Source organism: Oncorhynchus keta, chromosome 24 (assembly GCF_023373465.1).
Source record: "Oncorhynchus keta strain PuntledgeMale-10-30-2019 chromosome 24, Oket_V2, whole genome shotgun sequence".
NCBI lineage: Eukaryota > Metazoa > Chordata > Actinopteri > Salmoniformes > Salmonidae > Oncorhynchus > Oncorhynchus keta.
Window position 1 is genome coordinate 23,949,870 of NC_068444.1, and position 12,054 is coordinate 23,961,923.

The following is a 12,054-nucleotide window of genomic DNA, read 5'->3' on the forward strand; positions in this document are numbered from 1 at the left end:
GTGTCAGTGTTGTTTGTGTTGTTGTTAACAGACCCTATATTCATATCTTTATCCATGGCGTTCTGGTCATTTGAGCTGGTTTATGATATATTCTTGTGGTGTTTAGTTGCATTTACCGGTATAGTCATTTTGTGACCGTGTCCTCATCTTTCACACACTAGAATGACAGCAACAGGAAGAATGCATTAAATACCTTTAGAAGGAGTATGTGTACAACATTTTAAATATCACATTTGTTTAGTCTGTCAGTGACAGCCTATAGTACATTCTAGGCTACAAACAGCACATAGGCATTCTCCCAAAATCACTTCTATGTCACTCCACTTGTCCTCTTTAATAAGATCATGCTCTAACTAGCTACTGTTGCTTAAAGGGTACTCACATACTTCCGTCCCATGTTCATGGAAATTTTACATTTAAAATATTTCCTGAATTCCATTCATCCCCATAGCATTTAGATAATTTGGTACTGCCTCCCCTTGCCAAAAATAGACAGAGAAAATCCATGGCCTTACCTGAAGTAGCTTTGGAGAGAACCGCATGGAAAGAGCGTTGTGAGTTCCTCCTCAGTGTGTGTTACCTTGCTGTTGATGGGTGAACGTCAATTACTGTACCTGGATGATCCCCACAGTAGATGATGCGTCTGGTACCAGGTCCGTGCTATGAATTGGATTGATTTGCTTTTGGCTTTTTTATATAAATGTTTTATTGGTGCTGAATAGCATGGTCACTTATCTTCCTAGAACTGCTAGATAAGCGGTTTCACAGAAGCTATACAGACTCACATTTCCCTAAGTTCCAGTTGAGCTACGCTGATGGTATTGAAAAGAGTCAATTTGCATTTTGTACTTTCCTCAGTCTATAAGCCAGGGCCTAGTTCCTCCTAACAGACACTGTCATTTAAACACATTCCTGGAACATATCAATGAATCTTAAAGAAGCTCAGTCATCCTAACCAACAACACTCAAGAGTGGTTGAACTCATGAACTTCCCTGTCAAAGAACTACAGTACCAGTCAGAAGTTTGGACACACCTACTCATTCAAGGGGTTTTCTTTTTTTCTACATTGTAGAATAATAGTGATGACATCAGAACTATGAAATAGCACACATGGAATCATGTAGTAACCAAAACATCAAACTAAAATAAGTTTTAAACATCAAAATATATTTTAGATTGTAGATTCTTCGAAGTAGCCACCCTTTGCCTTGACAGCTTTGCACACTTGGCATTCTCTCAACCAGCTTCACCTGGACTGCTTTTCCAACAGTCTTGAAGGAGTTCCCACATGCTGAGCACTTGTTGGCTGTTTATCCTTCACTCTACAGTCCAAGTCATCCCAAACTAGGTTGAGGTCGGGTGATTGTGGAGGCCAGGTCATCTGATGCAGCACTCCATCACTCTCTTTGGTCAAATAGCCTTTACACAGCCTGGAGATGTGTTGGGTCATTGTCCTGTTGAAAAACAAATGATTGTCCCACTAAACACAAACCAGATGGTATGGCGTATCTCTGTAGAATATGGTAGCCATGAATTTAAGATAAATCAGACAGTGTCACCAGCAAAGCACCATCGCACCACCTCCATGATTTGCGGTGGGAACCACACATGCGGAGATCATCCGTTCACCTACTGCGTCTCACAAAGACACAGTGTTTGGAACCAAAAATCTTTGTCCTGTTGAAAAACAAATGATAGTGGGACTAAGCGCAAACCATGTCGGATGGTGTATTGCTGCAGAATGCTGTGGTAGCCATGCTGGTTAAGTGTGCCTTGAATTCTAAATACATTTCAGACACTGTCACCAGCAAAGCACCCCCACACCATCACACCTACATACTTCATCGTGGGATCTACACACGCAGAGATCATCCATTCACCTACTCAGCGTCTCACAAAGACATGGGGTGTTGGAACCAAAAATCTCATATTTGGACTCATCAGACCAAAGGACAGATTTCCACCAGTCATATGTCCATTGCTCGTGTTTCTTTGGCACAAGGAAGTCTTCTTCTTATCGGTGTCCTTTAGTAGTGGTTTCTTTGCAGCAATTTGACCACGAAGGCCTGATTCACACAGTCACCTCTGAACAGTTGATGTTTAGATGCGTCTGCCACTTGAACTCTGTGAAGCATTTATTTGGGCTGCAATCTGAGGTGCAGTTAACTCTAATGAACTTATCCTGTGCAGCAGAAGTAACTCTGGGTCTTCCATTCATGTGGTGATCCTCATGAGAGCCAGTTTCATCATAGAGCTTGATGGTTTTTGCGACTGCACTCTTCAGTTCTTGACTGACATTCATGTCTTAAAGTAATGAGGGACTGTAATTTCTCTTTGATTATTTGAGTTGTTCTTGCCATAATATGGACTTGGTGTTTTGGATTGGATCCAAAAATCTCATATTTGGACTCATCAGACCAAATGACAGATTTCCACTGGTCTAATGTCCATTGCTCGTGTTTCTTGGCCCAAGCAGGACTCTTCTTATTATTGGTGTCATTCATTGGTGGTTTCTTTGCAGAAATTCGACCATGAAGGCCTGACACTAAAGCATTTATTTGGGCTGGTAACTAATGAACTTACCCTCTGCAGCACAGGTAACTCTGGGTCTTCCTTTCCTGTGGCGGTCCTCATGAGAGCCAGTTTCATCATAGCTTTAAAAGTTCTTGAAATTTTCCGGATTGACTGACCTTCACGTCTTAAAGAAATGATGACTGTCATTTTTCTTTGCTTATTTGAGCTGTTCTGGACATCTTGGTATTTAACCAAATTGGGCTGTCTTCTGTATAACACCCCTACCTTGTGACAACACAACTGATTGGTTCAAACGCATTAAGAAGGATAGAAATTCCACAAATTAACTTTTAACAAGGCACACTTGAATTGAAATGCATTCCAGGTGACTACCTCATGAAGCTGGTTGAGAGAATGCCAAGAGTGTGCAAAGCTGTCATCAAGGCAAAGGGTGGCTACTTTGAAGAATCTCAAATATAAAATATTTATTTCTGTTGTTGGTTACTACATGATATGTGTTCTTTCATAGTTTTGATGTCCTCCATATTATTCTACAATGTAGAAAATAGTAAAAATGAAGAAAAACCCTTGAATGAGTACGTGTGTCCAAACTTTTGACAGGTACTGTATGTGACCTCACAATTTCAACATTAGTGACAAGGAAGTAATTTTTCTGAAGTATTTGCACAATATTTTGTTTGTTGCATTTGTGTGTGGTGGAGGATTGTTATCACGTTTCATCATTGTCTAAACATATTGGTTTTAAGTCTGATGGACCTAGACATTGTGACTGACCTATAGTAGTATGGTGGAATATCACTAGTAAGTTTGTTTTATTCTCCAGAAGCTGCCTGTACCACAGCACATCAAGTCTGTGAATATAAAACTAACAGCTTCTTCACCCAAAATGGTGTATGCATATTATAAGATGTGTGCATGAAGTGTATGATGTTACACGTCAGATGTAATATTCCTGTTGTCATTCTGAAATACATTGAAGTAGAAACTTAGTGTGGAATGGATTAGGTCCGGGATCTTTTAACCACTGTTAGTAATGTCATATGATCTCCCTGGCCAATAAGAAATCGAAGACTGATAAATGCTATAGTAACACATTGTGCAATGACTTTTGACATCCTGGAGTGGTGGACTTCCTGTCTCACAGTATTTAAAGCTCAGAAGTACATGCTGTATGGTCACTGGGTGTGCACCGTGAGTATCTGTGCTGTAAAAAAAAAAAAAAAAAAGTGACTAGACAATTTTTTTTGCATGTTTCTAACTGTAGATTCCACATGGTTGCTAAAGGGTTATTTGAACTTTTCTTGTGCTACACATGTTAAACACTGAAATGCGCAGTGATGATTTAGTTATTCTTATTTTTTTCTATTATATGATATTCATAAAAAATGTAGTAATGGCTCAATTGATTAGTTAATTGCATAAAAAGAGACGTTTAAGGTATCCTAACATTTACACAATGTAAGAATGTTAATGTCTATAGACCTTGCACTTTGACAGGTCTATTTGTATTACATGTTCAGTTTTACTAAAAATATGCAGAACGTAGAACTATTGAGCATACTTCCTGTTTCTTTAGAAGGGAAATGCTTTTAGATTTAGAGTAAAGATGCATAATGCAGCTCAAAACTAGACCTATTTTAAAGAATCATGACTGGGATCTTAGATGTTATAGAGTAAAACACCAGCTATTTCACTTTTTTTCTTAGTGTAGGCACAGCAGGAAATATTAAGGACCTTGAACTTGGAATCTGAAGAACCCTGCCATTCACTAGTTCCTGCAACAACAAGCAGCATCAAGGATGGAAGCAAGCCTCTGCAATATTTCGGACAACATCACATCAAATAGGAGCCTCATTGAAACCGTTGTACAGTGGACAACATTCTCCATTGGTTTTCCTCTGATCTGTCTGTCAATTTATGCCATGTACTTCCTGATCAGAGTTGAGCACATCGCTCCAGTCTATGTTATCAACCTTCTTATTGCAGATCTCATTCAGATTTGCATGAGGCCATTCATACTGTCTGGTACCTTATAGTCATGTTGATTGAATTCTTTGGTATTAGTGCAAGCATTGGTTTCATGGTATGTGTTGCTCTCGAGAGATATCTTATGATTGCATTTCCTCTCTGGTACCGTTTTCGCCGTAACATCAAATACTCGCTCATAATGTCCTCCATTATCTGGCTTTTTCCTTTCATCCAAATCTCCATGTTTTACCTCACACCGACTATTGAGATTTCACTTATTTTGTTTGCAGTTAACCTCCTCATACCCTTTCCACTGCTTGTATTCTTCCTAGTGGGCACGTTGAAAGCTCTGTCCATCTCAATCTCTGTGCCAGCTGTCGAACAGAGACGGATTATTGGTACCCTGGCCCTTGTGCTGGGCAATTACACAGTCCTGTTCCTACTCATCATACAATATCTGATATCAGGGGTAACATGCCAACACAATGTGGAGATTGGGATAATCTTTGAGAGATTCAGCCCCCTTGTGGATCCTCTACTCTGTGTTCATGAGAAAGGGAGCTAAGGACACTCTGGCCTTCCCCTGCTTCGACAAGCTCATGGGTGACGAGGAGCAGAGTCAGGTCACCAACACTATGACCATGACTGATAGTGGAGTAGAAGGCTCCAGGTAGGACAGATCCAGGATAATGGACTATCTGTATGATTCACTATGTATAACTCCTATCAACTCTTTGTTAAAATTATCGGATCGAAACGTTGTCAAAAAAGCGTTGAATTGGGAGCTTTAACAGTGTGCGGCCTTGTTCTTTTCTTTGTTAAAATTATACCATACGGGCCTCCCGAGTGGCGCAGTGGTCTAAGGCACTGCATTGCAGTGCTTTAGGCGTCACTTCAGACCCAGGTTTGATTCCAGGCTGTGCCATAACCGGCCGTGACCGGGAGTCGCAAGGGGCGGCACACAATTGTCCCAGCATTGTCCGGTTTAGGAGACGGTTTGGCCAGGGGGGATTTACTTGGCTCATCACGCTCTAGCGACTCCGTGTGGTGGCACGGGCGCCTGCACGCTGACTTCAGTTGCCAGTGAATGGTGTTTCCTCCGACACATTGGTGCAGCTGGCTTCCGGGTGAAACGGAGGATGCATGACTCTACCTTTGCTGCAACTCCCCAACGGGCTCGGGAGAGGCAATGAGACAAGATCGCAATTGGATATCACGAAATTGGGGAGGAAAAAGGGGGTTAAAATGTTTAAATAAACCTACTTTACTTTTATTGTTGTTAAAATGTGAAGAGTACATGCCTTGCTTTTTAATATACAATGCATAACATACTGTATTGTACACAGCCCTATTCTGCATTGCAATATCTTTGTTGGGCTTGTATTGCAGCTTTTCAGAAAAATATGGACTCCTTTCCTTCAATAAATTGATAATGTGGATATTTGAGATCGCTCTTTCTCTTCTATTGTTCCCATTCTCTCCCGGAGTCACTCTTAAAAGAGGACACCTGAAAGTGGTCAGAGTTGGAGTCAGTTTATTCAGATCCCAATATGAGTACAAGTACATTCACATACAACCTACAAGCCCATGTCTGTAGTACCTATGAAATTTGAGTTCAGTTTGAGTTCACCATACATTGGGCCTACATGTCATTACATGGGCGGGTGTAATATAACATGTCATTACATAGGCAGACATGTTGGCTGTCACCACATGTCACCATCTGTTAGTACTCTTTGGGTAATGCAGAAGTCTGGCTGCAGGCTCTCGATGGTACAGTCAGAAGTGTCCATGTTACAGAGGCTGCAGTCACAGCTCAGAGCCACAGGGTAGGTGACATGAGGGTCCACCCAAGGGGGACAGTCAGGTAGGCGGATCGTTTCATAGCGGACGTCCCGGTAGGTGCACACATGCTGGTACACGGTGGAAAATGGGCTCTTGAAAACCGGCTCCTGGTAAATAAATACACAGGAGGAAAGGTAAATGTAGATCAATGTTTTTTTGTTTTCACGCATTAGGGGTGTTGTATTTGATACGCAATTATGAAGAACACATTGACAATTAAAGGAAGTTATGGCCTTCTAAATAAGATAACACTAACCACTGTATAGTACATTCAGATGATACTAAACCACTGTATACATTGTACCTTGGTGACGCAGTGGCCACTGCAGATAGGGGTTTGAATGACTAAGCACGTTGGGCAGCCTTCCTTCTCCAGAGACACAGTCTGGTTGATGGGCTGACAGGGCTGCATGAGAGACCCCTCAACGGGTTCCAGGAGAATGCACAGAAACAGGGAGATCAAGGTGCCTACATGAAGACCTAACATCCTGAAAGAGAGCCTAAGTGAAAACAAATGATTTTATCTGGCATTAGAAATGGTACAGTGTAAATTGCTTATTATTTGCAAATTGTTGTAATAACTATATATAACAATAAGAGAAGTCTGATCAATATAGATAGGTTTACCTGAAGGATTCAAAGGGTTCAGCAGGCAGCAGAAAGTTGTGTCTTGATGGGCAGTGTGTTTGGGCATTTATACAGTGGAGGAGGCTAGTATTCAGGGTTGGATGCTCTGCTCATGATTTCTCCCCCTTCACAACAACCTTGAATAGAATCCCATGTTGGTAACAGAATGGATTACTTTGACACAATGACTTCCTCCTGACCTCTACTTTGCACAGTTTAGACTTCTGCATGTGGATGATGACATTGCATCAAAATATTAATTCATTCGACACCCTAATCCCTCAAGAGTTGATGGCTTTATAGGGTCAGATTGACATAATTGTCATAGAGTTAGATCCCTGCTGTACACAGGAAGGACATGTTTTGATGTTAATGCTGCACATGTTATCAAGGTCCAAGCAAGTACATTTTGTTGAGATAGAATTTCATCGACAGGATTAACCCTATTAATCACACACTTGTTCATTGGTACAACGGGTAGTCATTTAAGTTATTGTGTGAATAGCCCACTGTTGGATACTGCTCAAGGTTTTGGTAAAGCATGCTGTATCAGTTTGAAAGAATTATGACATATAAAAAAGTCAATATATCAAATACATTTTTGAAAGCATACCTTATTTTTCAATAAATAATCTGTGTCAGCAATACTTGGAGGAAGACTTCCCGGAACACAAAAGCTTTTGACCACTGTTTCCTTTTATGAACTCGTGGGTTAATTTCTAACGAACCTGCTAGTGCGCATGCTCAGTGTACAGTGTGATTACGAAAGTAAATACAGGCGATGCTGAAGATAAATTCCTCATAACAGGGTCAATCTAATGCCATAATGGCCGGTGAAGAGGAAAGTGACAAAAAGGTGAAAAAGTGTCCTAGACATGTCATTCAGAAAACATTGTCTGTGACAATGCTAACTTAGCTAGCAGCAACTCATTTGTTGAAGGTCAAGAATATTATTGGTGGTGATGTCGCTACAGTAGTTGTCTAGTTTGCTTAAGTAGGTAGCTAGCTAACGGTAGTGTGCTATAGCTGAGTATGTGTTTCTTCATTACATTTTTAACTAACGTTAGCTACCCCTCTTTCGTGTCTGCTAGCTAACAGTATGAATGTAATATAATGTGATGCTTGATACAAGATACAAGTAATCACGGTTTATATCTCAGTAATTCTCTGTTTATTCTCTGTGTAGTTTCATTTCCCATAATGTGTTTCATATACGGTATGCCATTTAGGGTTTCAAGGTGCTGGGTATTCTGGACGTTCAAAACACACCTTGTGCCAGAGAGGCTCTTCTACATGGATCTGGGGGATCCCTGGCTGCTGGCCTTTTGCACTTTTTGGCCACAAGTAAGTTTGATTTCCCTGCAGATTCACTGGCATACATCAATGAGGGGCGGCAGCGTAGCCTAGTTAGAGTGTTGGACTAGTAACCGGAAGGTTGCAAGTTCAAACGCCCGAGCTGACAAGTTACAAATCTGTCGTTCTGCCCCTGAACAGGCAGTTAACCCACTGTTCCTAGGCCGTCATTGAAAATAAGAATTTGTTCTTAAATTATTTGTTTGTTTGAGTGTAATCTCAGAACCCATAACCTAATCTCGTGCCAGATACATGTAACTCTGTCTTGAGCGATTTGTTTGGGTGAAATCCATTAATGTCCATTAATATGAGCATAGTAAGAATATATTACTTCTGTCATAGGTTTCTCCATAGATTATATTGACAAGATAGCCGGGTGACTGCTCTAACAATGGAAGTTGCCTCGTGCATCCACATACAGTACCAGTCAAAAGTTTGGACACACCTACTCATTCAAGGTTTTTAATTCATTAATATTTTTTTTACTATTTTCTACATTTTAGAATAATAGTAAAGCCATCAACTATGAAAGAACAAATATGGAATCATGTAGTAACCAGAAAAGTGTTAAACAATTTAAACATGTCTTCAAAGTAGCCACCCTTTGCCTTGATGACAGCTTTGCACACTCTTGGCATTCTCTCAACCAGCTTCAGGAGGTAGTCACCTGGAATGCATTTCAATTAACAGGTGTGCCTTGTCAGAAGTTAATTGGTGGAATTTCTTTCCTTTTTAATGTGTTTGAGCCAATCAGTTGTGTTGTGACAAAGTAGGGTTGGTATACAGAAGATAGCCCTATTCGGTAAAACACCAAGTCCATATTATGGCAAGAACAACTCAAATAATCAAAGAGAAATTACAGTCCCTCATTACTTTAAGACATGAATGTCAGTCAAGAACTGAAGAGTGCAGTCGTAAAAACCATCAAGCTCTATGATGAAACTGGCTCTCATGAGGACCACAACATGAATGGAAGACCCAGAGTTACTTCTGCTGCACAGGATAAGTTCATTAGAGTTAACTGCACCTCAGATTGCAGCCCAAATAAATGCTTCACAGAGTTCAAGTGGCAGACGCATCTAAACATTAACTGTTCAGAGGTGACTGTGTGAATCAGGCCTTCGTGGTCAAATTGCTGCAAAGAAACCACTACTAAAGGACACCGATAAGAAGAAGACTTCCTTGTGCCAAAGAAACATGAGCAATGGACATATGACTGGTGGAAATCTGTCCTTTGGTCTGATGAGTCCAAATATGAGATTTTTGGTTCCAACACCCCATGTCTTTGTGAGACGCTGAGTAGGTGAACGGATGATCTCTGCGTGTGTAGATCCCACGATGAAGTATGTAGGTGTGATGGTGTGGGGGTGCTTTGCTGGTGACTGTCTGAAATGTATTTAGAATTCAAGGCACACTTAACCAGCATGGCTACCACAGCATTCTGCAGCAATACACCATCCGACATGGTTTGCGCTTAGTCCCACTATCATTTGTTTTTCAAAAGGACAATGACCCAACACACCTCCATGCTGTGTAAAGGCTATTTGACAAAAGAGAGTGATGGTGTGCTGCATCAGATGACCTGGCCTCCACAATCACCCAACCTCAACCTAATTGAGATTGGATGGGTTGGACCGCAGATGAAGGAAAAGCAGCCAACCAAGTGCTCAGCATATGTGTAAACTCCTTCAAGACTGTTGGAAAAGCATTCCAGGTGAAGCTGGTTGAGTAAAATGTCAAGAGTGTGCAAAGCTGTTATCAAGCTATTTGAAGAATCTAAAATATAGTTTTTTTGGTTATTACATGATTCTATATGTGTTATTTCATAGTTTTGATGTCTTCACTATTATGCTACAATGTAGAAAATAGTAAAATAAAGAAAAAACCTTGAATGAGTAGGTGTGTCCAAACTTTTGACTGTTATTATGAAACTTATTTTCAATCAAATAAGCCTCATGTAATTCAACACTCTCATAGACCTCCAAACAAAAAAGGGCTTATCTCACAAGGACAGATTTTGGGCAGAGTAAATCCTCTCCTTCAGCTCTTCCTCTATTGCTTCTCACAGTATTTCTCCATTTCTTACACATGCCTTTAATTTGTCATTCACAGGTCGAGTCAAGCGGTCCTTTGACATAGGTTTTGCAGGATTCATGCTTACCACACTGGGATCATGGTAGGTTTTGAAGTCAGTGTTGATTTATAAGCTTAGCCTACTTGTTGGCTAGTTGATGTCCATTAAAAGCGAGAATCCTTATTTGCTACATCCATTTTTGAACTTACACATTAATGAAATAGACCCACTGATTCTTGAAATATAAGATTGTTTGTAAACAATGTATAGCCTCAACATGGTTAAAACTATACTTTTGCTGTCCTTTCTTGCATTGCTCTGTCTGTGAATTTGAGAGTGGTTACTTTTCTCCAGGCCCATCCCTCAGCTTTTTACCAAAACACAGGCGGGGTGACCACTTTATTATTGTCTCATTTTAGAATATTTATTCAGCATATTCATGAGATGTTTTCATCTATTTGTGTAGTACTACAACCCCTATGCAGCCAATTTAGCCTATACCCCAAGGCAGCCAATATGAAGCATATACCCCTATACAGCCTAAACCCCTATGCAGGTCCCTATGTATTAACCAGCCCTTTACACTGATGGTCTATTTCTGCTGGCGCTCTCAGGTTCTACTGTAGAATTACCAATGCCAAGCTCCGTATGCAGCAAAGGTTGATCCAAGATGGCATCAAGAACAAGGTCATGTATGAAGGCACGAGTTTGGACACCGTCAGTAAACCAAAAGAGCAGGAGCCTTGCCCTTCATGTCCTTGAGATTATTACATGTTCCCGTTGTCAAATCATTGATTCTTTCACACACCCTTGACTGCAGTTCACAATGGCCACAGCCTTTAAATGTTCTTCTATTTATCTGTCTTATTGGATCATGTCAGGCATGGTTTGTCTGACAGATTTGTTATTTCTATGTAAAATATTCTGTAACAAATGTTGTTTTTGTGCACAATGGTGGATCTATTCATAGTTATTTAAGAGATGATTGGTTGTGCGCTGAATAAATATTGATTGACTTTCTGTACAGTGTTATGCCTTTTGGTAGGCCATCATTGTAAACTAGAATGACTTACCTAGTTAAATAAAAATGAGTATGTGTGGACTAAATAAGAGTACTGCAATAGTCTATTACCGGATCACCAGATGGCCACTAGATGGCACTCTGCATCATATCATACCACAGCACTGTAGTAAATCTTCCACACCTCACTATCTATCATCCAGCCCTACTGGAGTGAATGAGAATGTGTGCGTTCTGGGTCTTTAGGTCTGACACAAAGCTACAGCGGAGAACTAGTCCTCGGTCTCCTGTCCTTCTTTCACTCCTGTTGCCTCTTAAGAGGCATGCATTTCCTGACTGCAAACTGTGTGCAAATCTTTGTCACACCGAGGCTAGGGGCTAAGGCCACAGTGGAGAAGTGGACCTCTCCACAAACTCCCAACACACAGGTGCTGCATCTGTGATGACAGTATGGGTGTCTCGACAGCCCACTGGCCCCTCCATCTAGGGTCCAACTCATAGCAAAAGTAAAACAATGTAAGTTCATATTATCTGCCTTGGCCCTGTGCTGCCACATAATGGGCCTCTCAGATGGCCTTGTTCTTCTCAGTGTGCAGCATTGTCAAAGGCCTACATCCAGCTTACTAAGCA

The 12,054-nt window shown here is 40.8% G+C and overlaps 3 protein-coding genes across 3 annotated transcripts; 2 read left to right on the forward strand and 1 right to left on the reverse strand.

Annotated features, from left to right (window-relative positions):
* Nucleotides 1-1,154: 1,154 nt before the first annotated feature.
* Nucleotides 1,155-5,947, forward strand: si:ch211-132e22.4 (ovarian cancer G-protein coupled receptor 1). Its single transcript, XM_035801141.2, is given in 3 exon segments — nucleotides 1,155-4,555; nucleotides 4,558-5,044; nucleotides 5,046-5,947. Coding segments are annotated over 3 exon segments (840 nt in total). The 5' UTR covers nucleotides 1,155-4,335; the 3' UTR covers nucleotides 5,179-5,947.
* A 74-nt stretch (nucleotides 5,948-6,021) lies between these two features.
* Nucleotides 6,022-7,701, reverse strand: lhb (luteinizing hormone subunit beta). The gene is made up of 4 exons (XM_035801142.2): nucleotides 7,590-7,701; nucleotides 6,977-7,113; nucleotides 6,654-6,849; nucleotides 6,022-6,456 (listed from the first exon to the last, which is right to left on the reverse strand). Exons 3-4 carry the CDS (start codon nucleotides 6,834-6,836, stop codon nucleotides 6,211-6,213), a joined length of 429 nt encoding a protein of 142 aa, XP_035657035.1. The 5' UTR covers nucleotides 6,837-6,849; nucleotides 6,977-7,113; nucleotides 7,590-7,701; the 3' UTR covers nucleotides 6,022-6,210.
* Nucleotides 7,683-11,423, forward strand: LOC118402831 (cytochrome c oxidase assembly protein COX20, mitochondrial). Its single transcript, XM_035801143.2, has 4 exons — nucleotides 7,683-7,832; nucleotides 8,206-8,320; nucleotides 10,442-10,505; nucleotides 11,018-11,423. The coding sequence occupies exons 1-4, from the start codon at nucleotides 7,803-7,805 to the stop codon at nucleotides 11,163-11,165; spliced, it is 357 nt and encodes a 118-aa protein (XP_035657036.1). The 5' UTR covers nucleotides 7,683-7,802; the 3' UTR covers nucleotides 11,166-11,423.
* Nucleotides 11,424-12,054: the final 631 nt, after the last annotated feature.